Genomic DNA, 21,937 nt, shown 5'->3' on the forward strand with positions numbered 1-21,937 from the left:
AGGGTGGACCACTTCCGAGTTCATCCACCATCAGGAAGAGGCACATGGCGTGCAACCGCAGGCCCGATGACTAGATGTCAGAGCTGGCTCCCGGTTGGGATATGAGTGACTTTGTGGAGGATGGCGCTTAAATGAGGCATGCCAATTTCCGCACCAGGGTGACGAACATAAGGGCTCCTAAAAGGCCAGCCCAACGTATCTGCATTTCCCTGGGGATTAAAACCCATGATCTTCAGTTCCTCAGAGAACTGAAAGTTGCATGAGAAATCCAGTAATTCCTGTTATCTGTAGGCTTTATAAGTCGGTGGAGCCTGTGGAGGTGGCCAGAATCCTGCATTCCAAGCACTGCTGTCTTCTCACAGAGTCTTGAAGCCAGAGCCGTGCCAGGATGTCACGGGAGCTGGTTCCACTGCTGCTGCTCCTCCTCTCCATCCACAGCGCCCTGGCTCTGAAGATCTGCTCCTTCAATGTGAGGTCCTTTGGAGAAAGCAAGCAGGAAGACCAGAATGCCATGGATGTCATTGTGAAGGTGAGCCCCTTACGTGGGACGAGGATCCCAGACACCCCTCACGCCCTCTCTCCTGTCTTCAGACTTTAAGAGATGCAAGGAACTTAAAGTTAGCCCTTAGAGGGAAGGTAGCGGCTGATTTGGAACAATAACCACTTCAACTCTCTGTGCCTCTTGCCGTCATCTGAAAACAGAGGTGATAACAATCCTCCAGGATGGCTAGGGGGACTGCAGGAGTTGGCAAGTGGAGAGCGCTTAATGTAGTATCTGGCTCATTATACGTTCCAGCTAAGGGTTGGCTGTTACGATTTTTATTGCCATTTATTGAATGCCTGTGTCAGGCACTATAAGCACATGATTTTATTTCATAATCTTCATGAAGAGGGACTATCACTCCCCGGGCAGAGGTGGTGGGCAAAGAAAGATGAAGTGACCTTGTACAGCTGGTCCTTTCACCAGCAAAGTCTAGCTCCTTTCTCTTTTTCTTTTTTTTCTTTCCTTCCTTCTCTTTCTCTCTTTTTATTCTTCCTTTCTCTTTTTCTTTCTCTCTTTCCCTTCCTTCCTTCTCTCTCCCATCCTCACTATCCCTCCCTCTCGTTCTCTTTCTTCCTTCTTCTCCTCCTTCCTCTCTCCCTCTCCTCTACTCCCCCGCTCCTTCCACCTTCACTTACGCTTTCCTTGGGTGATATACCCAATGTCTGCAGACACCGCTTGCTTTCTCTGGAGTCAGTTGACTCCCTTTATCCTACAGGTTAATTTATTGTTGATGCTGGCGACTTAACCCTTCCCCAGGCCTCTGGAAGGGTACTTATTACCTTAGGAAACCTGGGGCACTATGGTGTGGTGAGGGGGCCAAGAGCCCTCGGTTCAGATCCCACCTGCCAGACCTGTGGGCTCGGGAGTCCCTGCACCTCCCTGAACCACCAGCTCCTTGCAGCAAAACGGCGCCCACACCCCACTGCCACCTGTAGCACCAGCTGGTGAAGAGAACTCAGGGTGCCTGAGGCACCCAGCAGGGCCTGCAACAAGGCGGGTGTTCATGAGCCAGAGCCGCTGCTGCTGCTCTCCTTGGGAAGGAGGATTGGAGTGAGGACTGGCAGGCTCTGTTCTTACTTGGATGAGCCTCTTAGATCCGGGTGGCCCTACCCTTTGGGAGGTAAACAAGGCCTTCTAGATGGTGTCCTTTAACCAGGATAGCAATGCCAAGCCTGTGGGAACCATGACAAGGGTGTTCAATGGGAAACCCTGACATGCAAGGAGATGACACTCCCCACTTCACACATGGCCCGTGGAGCCTGGGCAGCCACTGAGTTTCCATCTCCGTCCTCACTGATGAAGCCCATCATGGGGGCTCGAACTCAGCATCTCCCCTGAGCAGCCGAGTCCTGCAGGGCGCATTCAAAGTCCTTGTCAAGGCTACCCCACCCTCCCCACCCTACCAGGAGGCCATCCCCAAAATACTGCAAGAGCCACCCAACATGGCACTCACAGTCACCCAAGAACACCAGGCATTCAGAAGAGGATTGTCTCCAGTGCCCATTGACTAAGCACCTCCTATAGGCCAGGAATCCTATATGCTTATTTAATACTGTGACTTAGGTGGTGTTGCCCCCACTTCATAACTGAGAAAACCGAGGCTGAGAGTAACCCCTTATCCAGGTTTCCATAGCCAGGGTCAAGATAGTGCTCTGTAGTGTAGATAACTCGTTGTCCCATATTCACTCTGTGTTCAAATTACTAAACCTTATGGAGCCTCAGAGTACCCAACTACACTGGTATTGAGGACTAGCATTAAAGAGTTACCACGAAAACTGATGAGTCAGTGATAAGCGGTAACTCTCATAAAGCCCTTCCTGTGGGCCAGGCACTGTACTAAGCATGTTATATAAGACAACTCATTGCACTTATGTTAAATAAAGTTAGTTGGAAATGCACATGTCATGTCCCGATAAATGTTGGTCATTACCCCCGATGATTCTTTCCTTATCAAGCAGTTTTCTTTTTTAAAACAGACTGCAACTTTAATTATTAAGGTCTAATTTTTAAATTTTATTTTGTATAAATTAAACAATGATATTTAAAATGAAAATGGTCATTGGAGACTTTTTTTTTTTTTTTTTTTTTTTGAGATGGAGTTTTGCTCTCTTGTTACCCAGGCTGGAGTGCAATGGCGCGATCTCGGCTCACCGCAACCTCCGCCTCCTGGGTTCAGGCAATTCTCCTGCCTCAGCCTCCTGAGTAGCTGGGATTACAGGCACACACCACCATGCCCAGCTAATTTTTTTTTTTTTTTTTTTTTTTTTTTTTTTTTTTGTATTTTAGTGGAGACAGGGTTTCACCATGTTGACCAGGATGGTCTCGATCTCTTGACCTTGTGATCCACCCGCCTCGGCCTCCCAAAGTGCTGGGATTACAGGCTTGAGCCACCACACCCGGCCTCAATTGGAGACTATTTTTAAAACATAGAAACCTGTACAGAAGAAAAGAAATTATTCATTATCCTGTGACTCAAAGGTAATAAGCGTTGGCATTGGGTAACTTTCTTGCAGGCATGTGTGAGTGCATCAGTCTCGAAGCATGGACACCATCCTCTGGCATCAGTTTTGTATCTGCTTTATATTATAAATATGTCCCATGATGTTCATATTCTTTTAAAACATGGCTTTAGTGCTATGTAACGCCTTATCCTGTGTTTGCAACATAACTCATTGAATGATTTTCTGTTTGGCAATACCTAGGTTGTTCCTAATTTTTTGTTGCAATATGTCTTTCTCTTTGATCTGTACAGGTAATAATAATTTGTTACATGTCTCCTATATGGCTGGCACTGGTACCCACTTAATTCTCTAGCAACCCTGTGAGAGACTGATATTATTATCCCAATTTATAGATGAGGAACCTGAGGTGCAGAGAAATAGTGGAGATTTCTTATTTCCTTACAGTGAAAGACATTCTTTTTTTTTTTTTTTTTTTTTTTTGAAATGGACTCTCTGTTGCCCAGGCTGGAGTGCAGCGCTGCAATCTCGGCTCACTGAAACCTCTGTCCTCCGCATTCAAGTGATTCTCCTGCCTCAGCCTCCTGAGTAGCTGGAATCACAAGTGTGCGCCACCATGCCTAGCTGATTTTTGTAGTATTAGTAGAGATGGGGTTTCACCGTGTTGGCCAGGCTGGCCTCAAACTCCTGATCCCAGGTGATCTGCCTGCCTTGGCCTCCCAAAGGGTTGGGATTACAGGTTTCAGCCAGCTTGCCGTGCAGGATGACATTCTTCAAAGTGGGAAAACTGGGTCAAAGGGTATACATATTTGAAAATGCCTTCCAGAAAGGTGTGGCAGTCACAGTGACTAAATTGGCAGGCTGACTTGGCCAGCAGCTTCCAGCTCGAAGGAGAGCCCTGTGTGGCTGATGCCATGGAGTTCAAGCTGTCCATGGAAGGCTCCAGCCTTAGGACGTTGTTCTACTCCTCAGTCACTACTCAGGTGGGCCTCCCGCCTAGGGCACCGTCCTAAAGGCTGAACCCCCAGTCACAGAGGCACCCGGACAGGTGAGTGCTGGTGTCTCTCCCCACTCGGTCTTTCTGAAGATGAAACTGGAACGTGTGCTCTGGAGGACCACTGGTGTAACCCTCCTACTCCAGGTCTTTGGAGGCTGCGTATGAGGACATAATTAACCCTGGGGGCCAGGCACAGTGGCTTATGCCTGTACTTCCAGCACTTTGGGAGGCCAAGATGGAAGGATCACTTGAGGCCAGGAGGTTGAGGCTGCAGTAAGGTTATGATCACACAGCTGCACACCAGCCTGGGTGACAGAACAAGACCTTGTCTCAACAAAAGAAATTAACCTTGGGGATGCCTTGTCCTTGACCAACAAATCCTGTGACATTGAGCCCATCAGGATCCCATACACAGAAAGGCCCCTGAGTTCACAAACGGCCGTGGGCTTGGTCTGCAGCCTGGCCTCCAACCTGTTGCTCACCTTGAAGGGGCCTCTCCTGTATTCTTTTCTCTCTGAGTGCCTTCTCATCTTTCAGGGCCCATTCAAATGTCACCTCCACCTTGGAGCCCTTCCCAATCCTCCCAATAGAAGCTCTTAATTATTCCTCAACACTTCTACAACTTGTGACCTTTATTTAGTGCAGGATTTCCCCCCTCACATTACAGCTAGCTGTTTGCATTTGTCTCTCTTGCTGGACTATGCGTCTTCAAGAGCAGGAACTGTATTTTAACAGTTCACTATAGTGGGCTTTGTAGTCACGCAGGCCTGAATTCAAATCCTGGCTCTACCACCTGATCTGGCTGTGTAACTTTAAGCTAGTCACTCAACCACTCTGAGCTTGCTTTCTGCTGGTGTTTAATGGGCTAAAAAGCATAGCGATTGCATAGGGTTGTTGTGGGGCTTGGAGTAGGTTTGCAGTAAATGTCAGCTTTGATGATTATTATCATTATAATGATACCTCTTTATTTCTAATCCAGTCTGTTACCTTGGCTTACTAAGGGCTCAATCAATATTTCTTATTATTATCGTAATTATTCAAGCAAAGCCAAGAGGCAGGATGTTGTGGGGAGGTCACGAGCATAGGCTCTGGGCTTGAATCGCATAGGTTCAAATTCCGCCTTGACCACTTTCTAGCAGGGTAACTGGGAGTGTCAGTCACTCAACTTCCTCTGAGCCTCAGACTCCTCTTTAAAACGTACATAAAAAAGGACCTGCCTCAGGAGTCCTTCATTTCGTTCAGAGAAGAAATTATTTTAATAAGCACGCAATGCAATACTTAAAACCAGTAAGTCTCAATAAAAGGTTTTATCTATCTAGAGTAAATGACCTCAAACCCCTGCAAATTCTCTTTCTTGCAGGTCATCAAACGCTGTGACATCATACTCGTGATGGAAATCAAGGACAACAACAACAGGATCGGCCCCACGCTGATGCAGAAGCTGAACGGGTAACATGGGGAAGGATGGGCCCTCTAGGGCTCAAGGTCAAGTGCAAGGGCATCTGAAAGGCCCCAGGAACTGAAAGTCATGTGAGATCTCGCACTTGACCACCAGTTCACACAGCCAGTGCTGCCCAGGATTCCAACTCCCTTAACCGCGGTCCTGAGAACGTTCAATCAGCGGATTTCACGACGATAAAACAGAATAGGGGAAATAGATGGGGGTCTGGAAGAAATAAATGAAAAAAGCAGACAAGCCTGAGCTAAAAAGTACAATTATGAAGAAGATGTTGGGAAAAAGAAAAAAGATTAACCAACAATGGAAGAAAGATTAGTAAAATTATGACATGCTCACACACTGGAATATTATACAGCTGTTAAAAATCATGCTGGTGGCCAGGTGTAGTGGCGCATGCCTAGCATGCCTGTAGTCTCACCTACCTGGAAGGAGGACTACTTGAGCCCATGAGGTTTAGGCTACAGTGAGCCATGGTCACCCCACTGCACTCCAGTCTGGGCCACAGAGCAAGATTGTCTCTTAAAAAAAAAATCATGCTTGCTACAAGATAACTTAGAGCTAAATATTCAAGCATGGAATAATGGCTGCAATATGTTGAAAAAAAGCAAGTTGAGAATTGTAGGTAAAATAGCCCATTTGAGTCATCATGTTACATGAACAAGGGTCTATTTGTGTTTCCATGTGCATAGAAGATGAAGACTGGAAGGGTCCTCTCCAAACTGTTAATAGTGGTTACTTCTGCGGGTGTGATCAGAGAGCTGTGGTAAAGGGGGCTGGTGAAGGAATGGGGGCCACTTGCTTTCTATTTTAGTACTTTTTTTTTTTTTTTGACAGAATCTCACTCTGTCGCCCAGGCTGGAGTGCAGTGGCAAGATCTCAGCTCACTGCAGCCTCTGCCTCCCAGGTTCAAGCAATTCTCCTGCCTCAGCCTCCCAAGTAGCTGGATTTACAGTCACGCACCACTATGCCTGGCTAATTTTTATATTTTTCATAGAGTCGAGGTTTTGCCATGTTGCCCAGGCTGGTCTTGAACTCCTACCTCAAGTGATCTGCCCGCCTCAGCCTCCCACAGTGCTGGGATTACAGGTGTGAGCCACTGCACCTGGCCATCTCAGCAAGACACACTTAATAGGGAATTTTGAACGAATGCCATGTCTGAGTGTTGGACAGGGGCGAGGTGGTAGATCCTGGTGCTGTCAACCCCCAGCCTCAGGACTTACCCTTCCCCATCATAGGGAAGGAATATGAGGACAACTGTAGAAACAGGCAAGAATCCATGTCAACCTGCCTAAGGGCTTCCCTTACAGTGGGGGAACTGAGGAGGGGGACCTGCCTGAGTCACCCAGCCAGTAAGCGGCCAAGCCCACCTTTAACCTTGCGTCATGTCTGATCTTATAGCCAGTGCTCTATCCTTTGTCACCAGCCTTTCTTGGAGTGGCCTCAGTCAGGTTTGTGGGAGACGTAGGGAACAGGTGCACTCTAGGCATCTCCACCACAGTCAGTGTGGGGCGAGTCTTTTCACCACCAGTGGTCTTGGCACTCCCCAGCCCGTCTAGACTGTCGTGGACTCCAGGCAGAGCCAAGCCCGTTTGTCCCCTTATCCCTCACAAGCCAGGATGGGCCTTAGTCACTTTGCAGCTGAGTCAGCACAAGCAGTTTGCTAACTCAGGACTTGGCAGGCTAGGTCCAAACCAAAGTGGAAGCCTGGTAGAACCTACCATCTACACTCCAGGGGCCCCAGGGGCTGGATACGCCTTAGAATAATGCATCTGAAGTCCCGGGAATTTCCGGAAGGTCTTAGTTGGCCCCTAAACACCCCCTCTACTTTTGTTCCAACTGAACCTGAGAATCCACTGCGGCTTTAGACATGCCCTAGATCTTCCTCTGAGCAGATAAGAGTGAAACTTCGTTAGGCGCTGCCCAGAGTGGAGTTATCAGCAGGTTTGGCAAGCACACAGAGCCTGGTTCCCCTGGCGCAGGTGAGGGGCAAGGATATAAACGAGTGAGTTGAAATCATGGTCCCAAGGCTCGTGAGAAAATGCCTGGTGGTTTTCAGAGGAGAGAATATTCCTGCTCATAATAAATGCTCAGGGATGGTTCGTGGACACGGATGGGTGACCTGATGAAGTTTATTCCACCAGAAAGCATGAGCTGCAGCTGCAGCCATGGGCATGAGCGGGGTCAGGGGCTGATTCTGGCTCAAATCGTCTTCTAGGGTCTCAAGGGCCTCCCACTGGTTCAGGCCAAAGCATGTGGGTTTGGGGGTGAGCCGGATCTGGGTTCAAATCCCAGCTTTGTGCTTGCAAACCATAAAAAGGGGCTAATGTTAATCCTGTCCTCAGAAGGCAAGAAATAATGGCTATAAGGATCCTGGCAGATGCCACATTCTAGTCAATCAACAGTGGCCCTCCTTACTGGACTCAAAGGTTATGATGAACAGTGGCTCTTCCACGTAATGCCATTGGCTGTATGGAGGCAGATTGGAAAGAGGAGAACATGTACACTAGGGAATGTTTATTCCTCAAGAGGCAGTATGAAATCTTTGTTTTCTAGAAACTCAAGGAGAGGCATGAAGTACAACTATGTGATTAGCCCTCGGCTTGGAAGAAACACATATAAAGAGCAATACGCCTTTCTCTACAAGTAAGTATCATCTATGCTTCCTGGAACACGGCCACTAATAAATCGCGAATTGAATCAAAATGCACGTCTTTTCTTCCAAACCAAATTTTGATCTCTAACTAATTCTCAATGTTGATTAAAATAATTGCTGACAAAACTGGGGGTTTAGGCAAAGTATTAACTCTTCAAGCTGAAAACACAAGGGGTCTCCTAACAGCTCATTCGTTGGTTGGCTCAATGGTTGCCGGGCTAGGAGTTCTTTATTCTTCACAGTCAAGTCCTGGCCCAGGGCAGGAAACCTGAGGTGCCCAGCACAGCTAATTCCTGAACTTCATGTTCTTTTCTTCTTCTTACTCGTAATTTCTTTTTTTTTTTCTTTTTGAGACAAAGTCTCAGCTCACCGCAACCTCCTCCTCTAGGTTCAAATGATTCTCCTACCTCAGCCTCCTGAGTATCTAGGATTAAAGGTGCCTGCCATCATGCCCAGCTAATTATTGTATTTTTAGTAGAGACAGGGTTTCATCATGTTGGCCAGGCTGGTCTCAAACTCCTGACCTGCCTTGGCCTCCCAAAGTGCTGGGATTATAGGTATGAGCCACCGCGCCTGGCCTTACTAGTAATTTCTTAAGTCTGAACATTAACTTGTGGGTGCCACAGATAATTAGTACAGCTTCAGCTCCCAGCTTCTCAACAGCTACCTGGCTGTTGAGAAGAGTTGACTCAGCCTTGTTCTCAAGCAAACGATCCCATGCTTGCGCCTGCTCTGGATTCTACGAAAACCGTGGGAACCTACATCTCTGCTTTGTGAAAGGACTAAGAAGGCCGGGCGCGGTGGCTCACGCCTGTAATCCGAGCACTTTGGAGGCCAAGGTGGGCGGATCACCTGAGGTCGGGAGTTCAAGACCAGCCTGACCAACATGGTGAAACCCCGTCTTTATTAAAAAAAAAATAAAAAAAAGAAAGGAGTAAGAAAAGGGCTGACTCAACTAGGAGGACTTCGTTTTCTTTCTTTTAGGGAAAAGCTGGTGTCTGTGAAGAGGACCTATCAGTACCATGACTATCAGGATGGAGACGCAGATGTGTTTTCCAGAGAACCCTTTGTGGTCTGGTTCCAGTCACCCTACACTGGTAAGACCTGCAGGCCCCTCTGTCTGGGACCTCCCCAACGCCCCATGAATGCACAGCAGCCTTGTTCGTGAGTTCAGTTTTATGCAGCCCATTAGGGAGGCATTAGGCTGGATGCAACTGTGCATCGCTTCTGATACTCAATGTAGACGATACATTTCAGTGTGATGGCACCAGGCTTGCTTCTCAGAATGCCATGACTCAAGACCTCCCCAGCCTGGAACCCACTTTCTGGAATCAATGGTAGCTCCACTCTCTTTGGAGTATTTAGGCTCATGGAAATTATTTTCTGCAATTCCTTGGCTCTGTCAAGTACAACTGTTCCTTCCTTTTTATTTTATTTTATTTTTTTTTAAACGGAGATCGTGCTGGTTCCCATCTTATGGCAACAGCTCGAGCCCCTCCTTCCTTTTTAAAAATCCTTGCTGGGCACGGTGGCTCGTGCCTGTAATCCCAGAACTTTGGGAGACCAAGAAGGGTAGATCACCTGAGGTCAGGAATTTGAGACCAGCCTGACCAACATTGTAAAACCTCAACTTTACTAAAAATACAAAAATTAGCTGGGCATGTTGGCACACACCTGTAATCCCAGCTACTTGGGAGGCTAAGGCAGGAGAATTACTTGAACCAGGGAGGCAGAGGTTGTGGTGAGCCAAGATCACACCACTGCACTCCAGCCTGGCACCTGGCGACAGAGCAACACTCTGTCTCAAAAAAAAAAAAAAAAAAAAAAAAAAAAAAAAAAAAAAAAAGCCGGACTCAGTGGCTCACACCTACAATCCCAGCACTTTGGGAGGCTGAGGCGGGTGGATCACAAGGTCAAGAGATCAAGACCATCCGGGTCAACATGGTGAAACCCCATCTTACTAAAAATACAAAAATTAGCTGGGCATGGTTGCACACGCCTGTAGTCTCAGCTACTCGGGAGGCTGAGGCAGGAGAATTGCCTGAACCCAGGAGGCGGAGGTTGCGGTGAGCCGAGATCGTGCCATTGCACTCCAGCCTGGGTAACAAGAGCAAAACTCCATCTCAAAAAAAAAAAAAAAAAAAAATTCAAGTTATGGGTTAGGGGAACCCCTATCCTAGAGGCTTGCTCTCCCTCCAGTCGCTGCATCGCAGTCTCCTCCATAGGCTGCAGGAGGAAAGGTAATCCAGATGGACTGCTCCCTCAACCCTAACGACAGTACTTGTACTGGCCCCTGATTCAGTGCCGGCCTCCCATAATCCTTGCAATGACTACAAGGTAGGGAGTGGATTATCTCCACTTTACATTTCAGGAAACTGAGGTTTAAAAAGGCGTGGAGTCACCCAGCTACTGAAACAGACAGGCCAGGGTTGTAACTCAGGCCACCACCTCAGGAGCTCAAGTTTTTTTATTTGTCGTTTTCTGTTTTCAAGACCGAGCCTTGCTCTGTCATCCAGTCTGGAATGCAGTGGCATGATCTTGGCTTACTGCAACCTCCACCTTCTGGGCTCAAGTAATCTTCCCATCTCAGACTACAGACACGCACCACCACACTCAGCTAATTTTTACATCTTTTTGTAGCATGAAGTCTTGCCATTTCCTAGGCTGTTCTTGAGCCTCTGAGCTCAAGCCATCTGCCTGCCCTGAGCCCATGTTAACCACTATGCAATGCTTGAAGGAGTCAAGGATCAAATATTTTTTCAGTACCTAGTATGTGCCAGGCTCTGTTGAGGGCACCAGATAAGACAGAGGAGGTGACACCAGGCTGTGAGCTGAAGAAGCCAGCCATACAGAGGCTGGAGAAAGGGCATTCCAGGTAGAGGGCACAGTGAACAAAGGGGAAGTGGGAAGGAGGCTGGAGTGTTTAGGGGGACCAAAAGAGGATGGGGGAGTGCAGGGGGGGCCTGAAGAGAGCCAGTGATGAGGGCACATGGGGCCCTGGAGGCAGCCTGCTGGGCACAGTCCTGGCTCCTCTCTGTGTGACTTGAACAGTGACCATCCCACAGCCCTTGCCTCTTGAGGTAAGAGGGGGATCCAGGCTGAGAATGAGGGGAAGTCCCAGGAGGAGGCGCTCAGAAGGCGACAGTTGCTGTTAGCAGGTGGCCCAGGCACGGCTTCTGAGGCTCACCCACATTGCCACACTCAGGCTTTCTTGGTCCTCCAATGGTGGGGGAAGGTTTTCAGACACTGCACAGAAGTCCTTCGTGAATACCATGCTAATTTTTAAATAGCTTTTTGGAACTTTTTTTTTTCTTTTTGAGATGGAGTCTCAGCCGGGCGCGGTGGCATGGCTCATGCCTGTAATCCTAGCACTTTGGGAGGCCAAGGTGGGTGGATCACCTGAGGTCAGGAGTTCAAGACCAGCCTGGCCACCATGGTGAAACCCCATCTTTAAAAAAAAAAAAAAAAAAAGAGATAGAGTCTCACTGTGTCACCCAGGCTGGTGTGCGATGGCTTGCTGCAACCTCCACCTCCTGGGTTCAAGTGATTCTCCTGCCTCAGCCTCCTGAGTAGCTGGCATTACAGGTGCCCACCACTATGCCCAGCTAATTTTTTTGTATGTTTAGTAGAGATGGGGTTTCACTATATTGGCCAGGCCGGTCTCAAACTCCTGACCTCGTGATTTGCCCACCTTGACCCCACAAAGTGCTGGGATTACAGGCAGATTTTTTGTTCTTAATTACAAAAGGAGTACAAACTGCCAAGCCTCAATTTTTTTTTTTTTTTTTTTTTGAGATGGAATTTCTCTCTTGTTGCCCAGAGTGCAATGGTGCAATCTCGGCTCACTGCCACTTCCGCATCCCAGGTTCAAGCAATTCTCCTGCCTCAACCTGCCAAATAGCTGGAATTACAGGGATGTGCCACCATGCCTGGCTAATTTTTTTTTTTTTTTGTATTTTTAGTAGAGATGGGGGTTTCTTCATGTTGGTCAGACTGGTCTCGAACTCCCAGCCTCAGGTGATCCACCCGCCTTGGCCTCCCAAAGTGCTGGGATCACAGGCGAGAGCCACTGTGCCCGGCCAATGTTTTTAAATTAGAAAATTTGCAGCTGGTCGAGGTGGCTCACACCTATAATCCCAGCACTTTGGGAGGCTGAGACAGGTAGATCATGAGGTCAGGAGTTCAAGACCAGCCTGGCCAACATAGTGAAACCTCGTGTCTACTAAAAGTACAAAAAATTAGTGGGGTATGGTGGTGTGTGCCTGTAATCCCAGCTACTCGGAAGGCTGACGCCGGAGAATTACTTGAACTCAGGAGGCAGAGGTTTCAGTGAACTGAGATCACACCATTGCACTCCAGCATGGGAGACAGAGCAAGACTCCATCTTGGGGGGAAAAAAAAAAAAAGAAAATCTTTTTTCCTTAGTACAAACACCAAACAGCTTTATTATTTTTATCTTTTTTTTTTTTTTTTTTTTTTTGAGACGGAGTTTCGCTCTTGTTACCCAGGCTGGAGTGCAATGGCGCGATCTCGGCTCACCGCAACCTCCGCCTCCTGGGTTCAGGCAATTCTCCTACCTCAGCCTCCTGAGTAGCTGGGATTACAGGCACACGCCACCATGCCCAGCTGATTTTTTGTATTTTTAGTAGAGACGGGGTTTCACCATGTCGACCAGGATGGTCTCGATCTCTCGACCTCGTGATCCACCCGCCTCGGCCTCCCAAAGTGCTGGGATTACAGGCTTGAGCCACCGCGCCCGGCCTGCTTTATTATTTTTAAAAAGCCAAAAATAGACTGGGCAATGTGGCTCACACCTGTAATCCCAGTACTTTGGGAGGCCGAGGCGGGCAGATCACCTGAGGTCGGGAGTTCAAGACCAGCCCGATCAACATGAGGAAACCCCAGCTCTATTTAAAAAGAAAACATAAAACAAAATTAGCTGGGCATGATGGCGCATGCCTGTAATCCCAGCTACTCCGGAGGCTGAGGCAGGAGAATCTCTTGAACCTGGGAGGCAGAGGTTGCGGGTAGCTGAGACTGCATCATTGCACTCTAGCCTAGACAAAAAGAGTGAAATTTTGTCTTAAAAAAAAAAAAAAAAAAAAAGAAAACCTTAAAAAAAATAAAAGACAGCAAATACAACCATAAATATATACAATTTTTACCTGTCAATGAAAAAAGAAAGAAGAGGGATAAAATACATCAGAAACAAAAGAAAAAAACAGATTTGCCACATATACAAAAATTGGAAAATAAAAGCAACCACAATGCAGCATGGAACACAGTCTAGCAGCTTTCTCTTAGCCATGAAGGGTAAGTGGGAGAAATGAGTCTTTCATGTACTAAAAATAGGCAGCCTAATGACCCCAAGATCATTAAAATCTCCACCACTGGCTGGACCCTCTGGGAACTGAGGACCCAGACAGCACAGCCTGTGCCTTCTGGAGGGGAGAGCCTGTTTCCATCCAGCAGTGTTTGTGAGACCTTGACAGGGGAAGTGTGTGACCTCTGCCTCTTGCCTCTTCCTCAGTTGTCAAAGACTTCGTGATTATCCCCCTGCACACCACTCCAGAGACGTCCGTTAAAGAGATCGATGAGTTGGTTGATGTCTACAATGACATGAAACAACGCTGGAAGACAGAGGTGACAACCGCTGTGTCAGCTGTTTTCCCATCTAGCAGGGCCAGGCTCTGGTCCCTGAGTAGGATGAGTACCTCTCCAGGGAGTGGGAGGGGCAGGGCATGTGCAGGCCACCACCGCTTACAGCCTCCTTTAAGGCCTCTCTTCAGCCCTAGGTATGTCTCTTGCTAAATCTGCCTGGGTACCCTGCATGTGGGCCTTGCGAATTTCCACACTTTCCCATTAATAACAGATGCCAACATTTACTGAGTGAATAGCTAGTCCCAAGTACTGTGCTGAGGCTTGACATGGACAGGTTTATGTAATCCTCCCCATAATCCCTTGAGGTAGCTACAGTACCTTTCTCATTCCCACTTTGCAATTGAGAAGTGTGAGGCATAGACAGGTCAGGATTGTTTCAGCTGCAAGCGACAGAATCTTAACATGGTTCATGAAAAGAAGGAGCAATTGATTGATTTGTGTAACTGAAACGACCAGGAGTAGTTCAGGCATAGCTGGATCCAGGGCTCAGACAAGGTAATCAGGGCTTGATTTGTCTCTTCCTTTCCATCTCCTGGTCCCCCTTTCCTCTGTGTGGCTCCATTCTCAGGTTGCCTTTACCCATGGGATGGCAAGATGGCCACCAGCAGCCTCCAGACCAACTGATACATTTTCTTTCCCACAATGCAACAAATACTCTGGGATTGAGTCTCATTGGCTCTGACTGGGTCATATGTTCATCCCTGAACCAATCATTGTGAACAGGGGTTGAGATACTCTGATTGGCTAAATCTGTGTCCACCTCAGCTGCACCCCAAACTCATCATTTGAGGTGGAGGAGGTGTGGGTGGTCTTCCAAAGAAACTTGGGGTGCTGTTTTCATAGAAAGGGGCACACATTTGCCATCCCTATAGGCTCAGCTCTTTCCGCTTCTGGAAGAGAGAGATGTACCACTTGTGGCTGTGAGGGTCTGTGAAAGTTCTTGGCAAATATGGAAGTGCCCCCAGGGTTCTTCTTCCGTATTTCTCTTTTTTCCTTTCGGAATGTGACTCCTGGGATCCCCCTTCCTCCTCCTGAGTTCTGCTGCTCAAAGTGCAAAATGAATCAAATAACAGTGTGAGCATAGTCTATCAGAGCTGGGCATGGAAAAGACTAGGGTGTATTTCGTTGCTTAATAATAAATAGGTCAAAAGCAAGATTCATTCTTTCCAAAAATCATGAAATCATTCACTTATTCAACAAAAATGTATTGAGCATCCATTGAGTGTTGGGCTGTGGGAAGGCATCAGTCCTTTAAAAGTGAAGAAGAGGGGAAACTGCCTCAGTGAAGCAGACTGGGGTGTGATTCTTGACTTCACTACTTGAACCTCCCCGTCCTGTGGCCTAGAGCAGGTCACTGAATCGCTCAATCCCGTTTCTACAGGGGTTGGTGGGCCCTTCTACCTCCTATTGTTTATTGCTGTGAGGTGTAAATTTAAAAACACCTAACGCTAGGCCCAGCATATAGTGAACGCTCAGCAAATCATGTCTGTATTAGCAGAAGCTGGTGATCACTGAGGTTAAGGAAGACAACCGTCCTCAGCTGAACCCATCAATCTCAGGGAAAATTGTGATCACCAAGGTCAAAATAAAATGTTCTTGAAGAAAACTCTAAAGTCAGCAATGCTCCACCAAACAATAACACAAACAAGGAAATCTGGCACTTCCTCCGGATTATGGAATGTTGACGATTCTGCTTCAAGAGCCAGGAAGGGAAAAATATTTCCAAGATAGAAAGTTTCTGTTGGTGGCCTTGGGTGGGGGTGGACAGCTCACTCAATGGTCCCCTCCCCTGAAGATACCTCCCTCCCACTAAAGGGACTGAATTTTCACAGAAATAAGTTTCCAAATTCAAAACAATAGGAGAGAAAGAGTGATGCCCAGGCTGTCAATATACCACCCAAATTCACTTTTCCTGCTTGGAAACAAACAGCATCGATTCACTCATATGTTTATATCCTACAGTAGTTTGAGCCAGAGATGAAAGATGTAAGGGAATAGATTCACTGAATTCTTTAAATCCCCACCTAACTGCATGCTGAATTATGGAAATGTGGTAACTAAGAACAGCAAACCTCCTCCTTCCCATTACCAACACCCTGACTGGTACGCACTCGCCTGTCATTAACTCATCAAAACTGTGACTCAATTTTAAACGGCGAAAAGAAATTTTTAAAGACCTCGTATTCATTTGCTAGAGCTGCCAAAACCAAGTGCCGTACCAAAGATTGGGTAGCTCAAACGATAAAGTGAGTTCCTCACCGTTCTGGAGGCTGGAAGGCGCAGATCAAGGTGAGCCGGCAGTGGGGTTTCCTTCTGGGGCCTCTCTCCTTGCTTGTAGATGGGCGTCTTCTTCCAGTGTCTTTACATGGTCGTCACTCCGTTTTTCTGTGTCCTAATCTCCCCTTTTTATAAGAACGCCAGCCATATTGAATTAGAGCCCACCCATATGGCCCCATTTTACCTTAATTCTCTCTTTAAAGGTTCTAGCTCCAAATACAGTTGCATTCTAAGGTGCCGGGGGTTAGTACTTCAACAGAGGAATTTGGCCGGGGCGGGGGCAGCGGGTCGACAGGATTCAGCCCACGACAGACCCTGTTGTATACTGGGCCTGGAGGCGGAGTCTCTGCTGGAGTCCCAGGTGAAAGCATTCTGCAGCAGCACCCACCAAGTGACCGTTCCAAATCTTGTCTTTTAGAATTTCATTTTCATGGGTGACTTCAATGCCGGCTGCAGCTATGTCCCCAAGAAGGCCTGGAAGAACATCCGCCTGAGGATCGACCCCAGTTTTATGTGGCTGATCGGGGACCAAGAGGACACCACGGTGAAGAAGAGCACCAGCTGTGCATATGACAGGTGGGAGGCCCCTGCAGGGTGCTGCCGGCTTGCCGCAGTGAGTGGCGTGCGCTAGAAAAGGCGTGGCTGGGCGCCGTGGCTTACACCTGTAGTCCTAGCACTTTGGGAAGTCTTGATGGGTGGATTGCTTAAGTACAGGAGTTTGAGACAAGCCTGGGCGAGATGGCAAAACACCTTCTCTACAAAAAAATACAAAAATCAGTCAGGCATGGTGGCACACACCTATAGTCCCAGCAACTCAGGAGGCTGAGGTGGGAAGATTGCTTGAGCCCAGGAGGTGGAGGTTGCAGTGAGCCAAGATTGTACCACTGCACTCCAGCCTGGATAACATGAGACCTTGTCTCAAAAATTAAAAAATAAAAATAAAAAAGCACACTGCTTAGAGAGCTTATTATTATTAAATTAAATTTTAATTTAATTAAGTCAATTAAATTTCAGCCACCTTTACTGGGTACCACATGCAGTGTATGCACCGCAGGACCCTAGGTGGTGGCCCTGGGCATGGTAGCTTAGCAGAGGTAAGCACTGGCTTCGGTGTCACATGGGCCTGACACCACCACTTCATATGTCTGTGGCCAAGAGACAAGTGATCTATGTCTTCATTTCCTTACTTGTAAAATAGAAATTATCATAGCGCCTCACTCATGAAGCTCCGGCGTGGAGTAAACGAAATAACACATCAGGCTGCCAGCACAACACCTGGCATACAGCAAGTGCTCATCACATGCACGGGCTGTTAATTGTTCCATCGCAAAGACTTGCCACAATTTATTCATCCAATCCCCATCATTAGGCATTAGGCTATTGCCAAGGGTTTGCTGTTATAAATACCACTAAAATGAATATCCTGTATGTGCATTTTGTGCAAGTATTTGTGATTTCCTCAGGAAACAACTCTAAAAATGAGACCAATTAGTGCGACAGTATTTATGTGTTTAAAGTTTCAGCTATGTACTCCTAAATGCAAATGCATACATTGAAGTCCTAGCATTCCCTGTGCTTTTTAAAGCTGATTTTCAAACAGCTTTCATCTTTGCCCCTTCAATGGGGACAGCGGCGGGAGGTGTGTGAATGTCAGTGATCTTCCACCACAGGGGCCACAGGCGGGAAACCCCTCGGAGCCTGGTCCCAGGTGGTGGCCACAGTTCCCAGACCTCAGCCCTCCACGAGGAAGTGTGAGATGGCCATTTGCAAGAGAGCTGCTGGGCCCCTCATTTTCACTTCTCAAGTCCGGAGGTCTAGCTTTCATTTTCATCGCATGACCTCCTTTGTTCCTCTTGAAGCTTTTGGGGCTGGTGTTTCCTTTGCAAAGTCATCACTTTGCAAAGTGGAAACCCAAGGTGGGGAGTGACACGGGACTCGGTGCCCAGACCATCCCCGCCCCCTATTTTGAAGGACTTCCAGTAAAACTGGGTCAATGGCCACTCAGTCACACAAACATGTCAGTTGTGTGCCCTTGGGTAGGTCAAGTCGCCTCTCCAGTGCCATTTCTCTCCCCTGGCCAATGAGTGGGAAGTGACTGAAAATGATACAGAAGAATCATAAGGCAACATGGCCACAGGAGATCAGGTGGGGGCAGAATAGGTTAGAAAAAGATGTGTACTAAAAGGGTCCTGATTTTATACACATGAATGCCAATGGATGGCGGGATCACAGGCAACATTTTGAAGACTAATTTCTTATTTTGATGCTCTGAATTTGTTTTTCATAACAACACATGTAACTCTTGGGGCTTACTTTTTTCTTCATACAAGAGCTCTGCTCTGTCACCCAGGCTGGAGTGCAGTGGCACGGCTTACTGCAGCTTCCTGGGTTCAAGCGACTCTCCTGCCTCAGCCTCCTGAGTAGCTGGGATTACAGGCACACACCACCATGCCTGGATAATTTTTTTGTACTTTTAGTAGAGATGGGGTTTTGCCATGTTGGCCAGGTTGATCTTGAACTCCTGACCTCAGATGATCTGCCTGCCTTGGCCTCCCAAAGTGCTTGGATTACAGGCATGAGCCACCATGCCTGACCTCTTGTGGCTTTTAAAAAGTCATAGGCCAGGTATGGTGGCATATGCTGTAATCCCAGCTACTTGGGAGGCTGAGGCAGGAGGATCACTTGAGCCCAGGGGTTCAAGGCTTTAGAGCAACATGACCACACGCCTAGGAATAGCCACTACACCCAGCCTGGGCAACCTAGTGAGACCTGTCCCAATACAATAAAATCTAAAGTAAAACTAAATAAAATAAATTGAGAAAATAAAAAGCCATAAAAATGATGTTATAAAAATGGAGCTAGGCAAGATGGTCTCAATTGCAGTCCTCGTTCCATGTTCACATACTTATTGAATATCTCTCATGTGCTGAGTGCTGGGGGAACGTGCAGACATGCCAGGACCTGGCCGTGCCCTGGACCACCCTGGGAAAACTTCACATGAACACTGACCAGGTCCAGCACATCCCAAAAAGAAGTCAGAAACGGAAGAGCCTTAAACACGTCATTCTTGGCTCTCTGAGTCTTAGAGAAAGCTTTCACAAATCTCTAACCTGATGTGAAGAATTTACATTTGGGTTGAATTAGAAGTTAGCCATAGGCCGGGCATGATGGTTCACACCTGTGAGGCTGGCAGCTCACCTAAGGTCAGGAGTTCAAGACCAGACTGGCAAACATGGTGAAACCCTATCTCTATTGAAAATACAAAAATTAACCAGGCATGGTGGCACACCCCTGTAATCCCAGCTACTTGGGAGGCTGAGATAGGAGAATCACTTGAACCCTGGAGGCGGAGGTTGCAGTGAGCTGAGAGCACGCCACTGCACTCTATCCTGGGTGACAGAACGAGATTCCATCTCAAAAAAAGAAAAAAGCCGTGGTGGTGGTATTAGCAAATACAGACACCAAAACTGTCGATTGGAATGGGAAAGGCCCAGTGGGCACTCATGAAATGGCAGTTTGATGCACCTTGCCATTCCTCGGTAAGTCACTCAGGACCACGTGGACCCCAACCACCTCACCCAACTTGGGATATGTTAGTTTGTTTCCAAAACTCCTTTGACTACCTCATTCTCACTTTTTGTCATTACTGCAAAGCACATGTACTGTGATTTTTCTCAGTATTTTTCATTAAATCCCTTAATTTCATACTGAAATAAATTTTTAAAGAAATTTTATAATGCTAACATGAGTAAGAAAAAAGCATCATTTGCCACAAATTGAAGGTCACATTAAAAATTAAGTCAGGTGAAAATCACATTGTTAAATTCTGCCTTCATTCTCTTGCCTACAGAATGCTTGGAGACGGCAGCCTACTCTGTCAACACAGAAGCTTAGGGGGGTATTAAAAACAAACCAGCACCTCCCTGAATTTCTCCATGATCAAATCAGGAAAAGTGAAAAATAATTGGAAAGGGAACAGCGTTCTCAGTACGCAAGTCACTGTTGTATAGGATAGTGTGCATGTGTCCTGTAAAATCTTCTCCTACTCCGTCAGGGACATTGCCCACACTGGGAGACAGTGTCCTGGTGTCCACAGAACCACGTCAGGGACTGATCCTATTTCAGAGTCGTAGGCGCTGTCCTTCAGGGTCACAGGCTAAAATCCAGTCTGGACTTTGGGCACCACATAAAAGGGCCAGGCTGCTCAGTCAGTTCCACAGCAGACACAGACCTTGGCTTGGTCTCGGTGATCCACAGGGCGAGTTAACACGACTGTTTTCCCTCCCCTTGCTCCAGGATTGTGCTTAGAGGACAAGAAATCGTCAGTGCTGTTGTTTCCAAGTCAGCCAGCGTTTTTGACTTCCAGAAAGCTTATAAGCTGTCTGAAGAGAAGGTAAGGCTGCCCGTCTTGTCTTTCTATGCCACTATCTGGGAAAAATGGATTAGCCTGGGCAACATGACCAGACCCCATCTCTAAAAAATTGGCCAGGCGTGGTGGTGCATGCCAATGGTCCCAGCTACTTGGGAGGCTGAGATGGGAAGATCACTTTAGTCTGGGAAGCAGAGGTTGCAGTGAGCCAAGATGACACCATTGCACTCCAGGCTGGGCAACAGAATGAGATTCTGCCACACACACACACACACACCACACACACACACACACGCACACACACAACACGATGGGTTGATGTCATCCTTTGCGGTCACCACTGGAGGCACAACATGGGGCACTATTCCTTGAGTCTCAATGCCTATGATTCTGTGATTTGTTTGATTTTGGACGGAGCTGCTGATCCTGGACTGACGCGCACCAGTGTGTGTTCTGTGGGGTGACTTCCAGCATTTCATCTCCCCTCCTTGGTTCTGAATTTGCTCATCACTGATGAAAGCATCTCCCAGGCATCTCCTAATTTCCAAATCTACCTCCCTTTTCTCCTTACAGGCCCTGGATGTCAGCGACCACTTTCCAGTTGAATTTAAACTACAGTCTTCAAGGGCCTTCACCAACAGCAAAAAATCCATCACTCCAAGGAAGAGGACAAAGAGCAAACACTCCTAGATCCAAGGGTGTCATCTTTTAACCATTTCTTGCCTCTAAATAAAATGTTTCTCTAACGGATGTGAACTGCTCCCTGCATTTAGGTAACAAGACTGGTCCAACTGCTTCTGTGTTTTGACCTGAATTTATTCTAACTTGAGCCAAATTGAAAGGAGAATCTGTTATGTATCGCTTGGTCTCATACGTCCCCTGAATTGTCCAAAAGGGAACCAGAGGAATTTGTAGTCCAAAATGATGGTCTTCATGCCCTGAGCCAGAGCCCCATCCACTGTCACTGCCCCTGTCACGCCTGTCACACCAGAGGCTGCAGGAGGAGGAAGAGCGTCCGCTTTCAGTCCTCATGAGAGGTCCTGTTCCATGCACAATGATCAGAAACACCAAGGCCCCAGCTGCCCCATGTGATTTGGGCAATTAACTGTTTTAAGAATCTGCCCCCTCCTGTCTGAAGTCAGGCCACCACCATGTCTCACAAAGTTGAAGGGTAAAAGCCACTCCTATCTGGTTTCTCTGCCTTTGGATTGTCCTCCAACTCAGCCAGCCCAGGAACCACCAGCGTCATCCTCTGAAATGCGAATCTGACCACAGCCCACTCTCAGTCCCACCCTCTGCCCATACATCCTTCAGGGGCTCCCATCACCATCAGAGAGAGCTCAGTCTTGGCCACCATGACGGTTATCTGGCGTATTGTGCCATCCCCACCTTCTGTGAGGGTCCTACCCCGAACCCCTGCTCCAGGAGGATGTCCTCCACCCTGCGCACCCCATGCACTCCCTTGGCTCAGCTCCCCCATGCCCTGCCCTGTCCCAGAGCCCTGGCTAAGTGCCTCCA

At 47.6% G+C, this 21,937-nt stretch overlaps 1 protein-coding gene across 1 annotated transcript; it reads left to right on the top strand.

Annotated features, from left to right (window-relative positions):
- The first annotated feature begins 86 nt into the window (after window positions 1-86).
- DNASE1L3 (deoxyribonuclease 1L3) lies at window positions 87-21,215 on the top strand. Its single transcript, XM_039477385.2, has 8 exons — window positions 87-529; window positions 5,361-5,449; window positions 8,013-8,102; window positions 9,097-9,209; window positions 13,643-13,755; window positions 16,469-16,626; window positions 20,347-20,443; window positions 20,993-21,215. Exons 1-8 carry the CDS (start codon window positions 389-391, stop codon window positions 21,107-21,109), a joined length of 918 nt encoding a protein of 305 aa, XP_039333319.1. The 5' UTR covers window positions 87-388; the 3' UTR covers window positions 21,110-21,215.
- Window positions 21,216-21,937: the final 722 nt, after the last annotated feature.

Source organism: Saimiri boliviensis, chromosome 8, assembly GCF_048565385.1.
Source record: "Saimiri boliviensis isolate mSaiBol1 chromosome 8, mSaiBol1.pri, whole genome shotgun sequence".
In the NCBI taxonomy this organism is placed as follows: Eukaryota; Metazoa; Chordata; class Mammalia; order Primates; family Cebidae; genus Saimiri; species Saimiri boliviensis.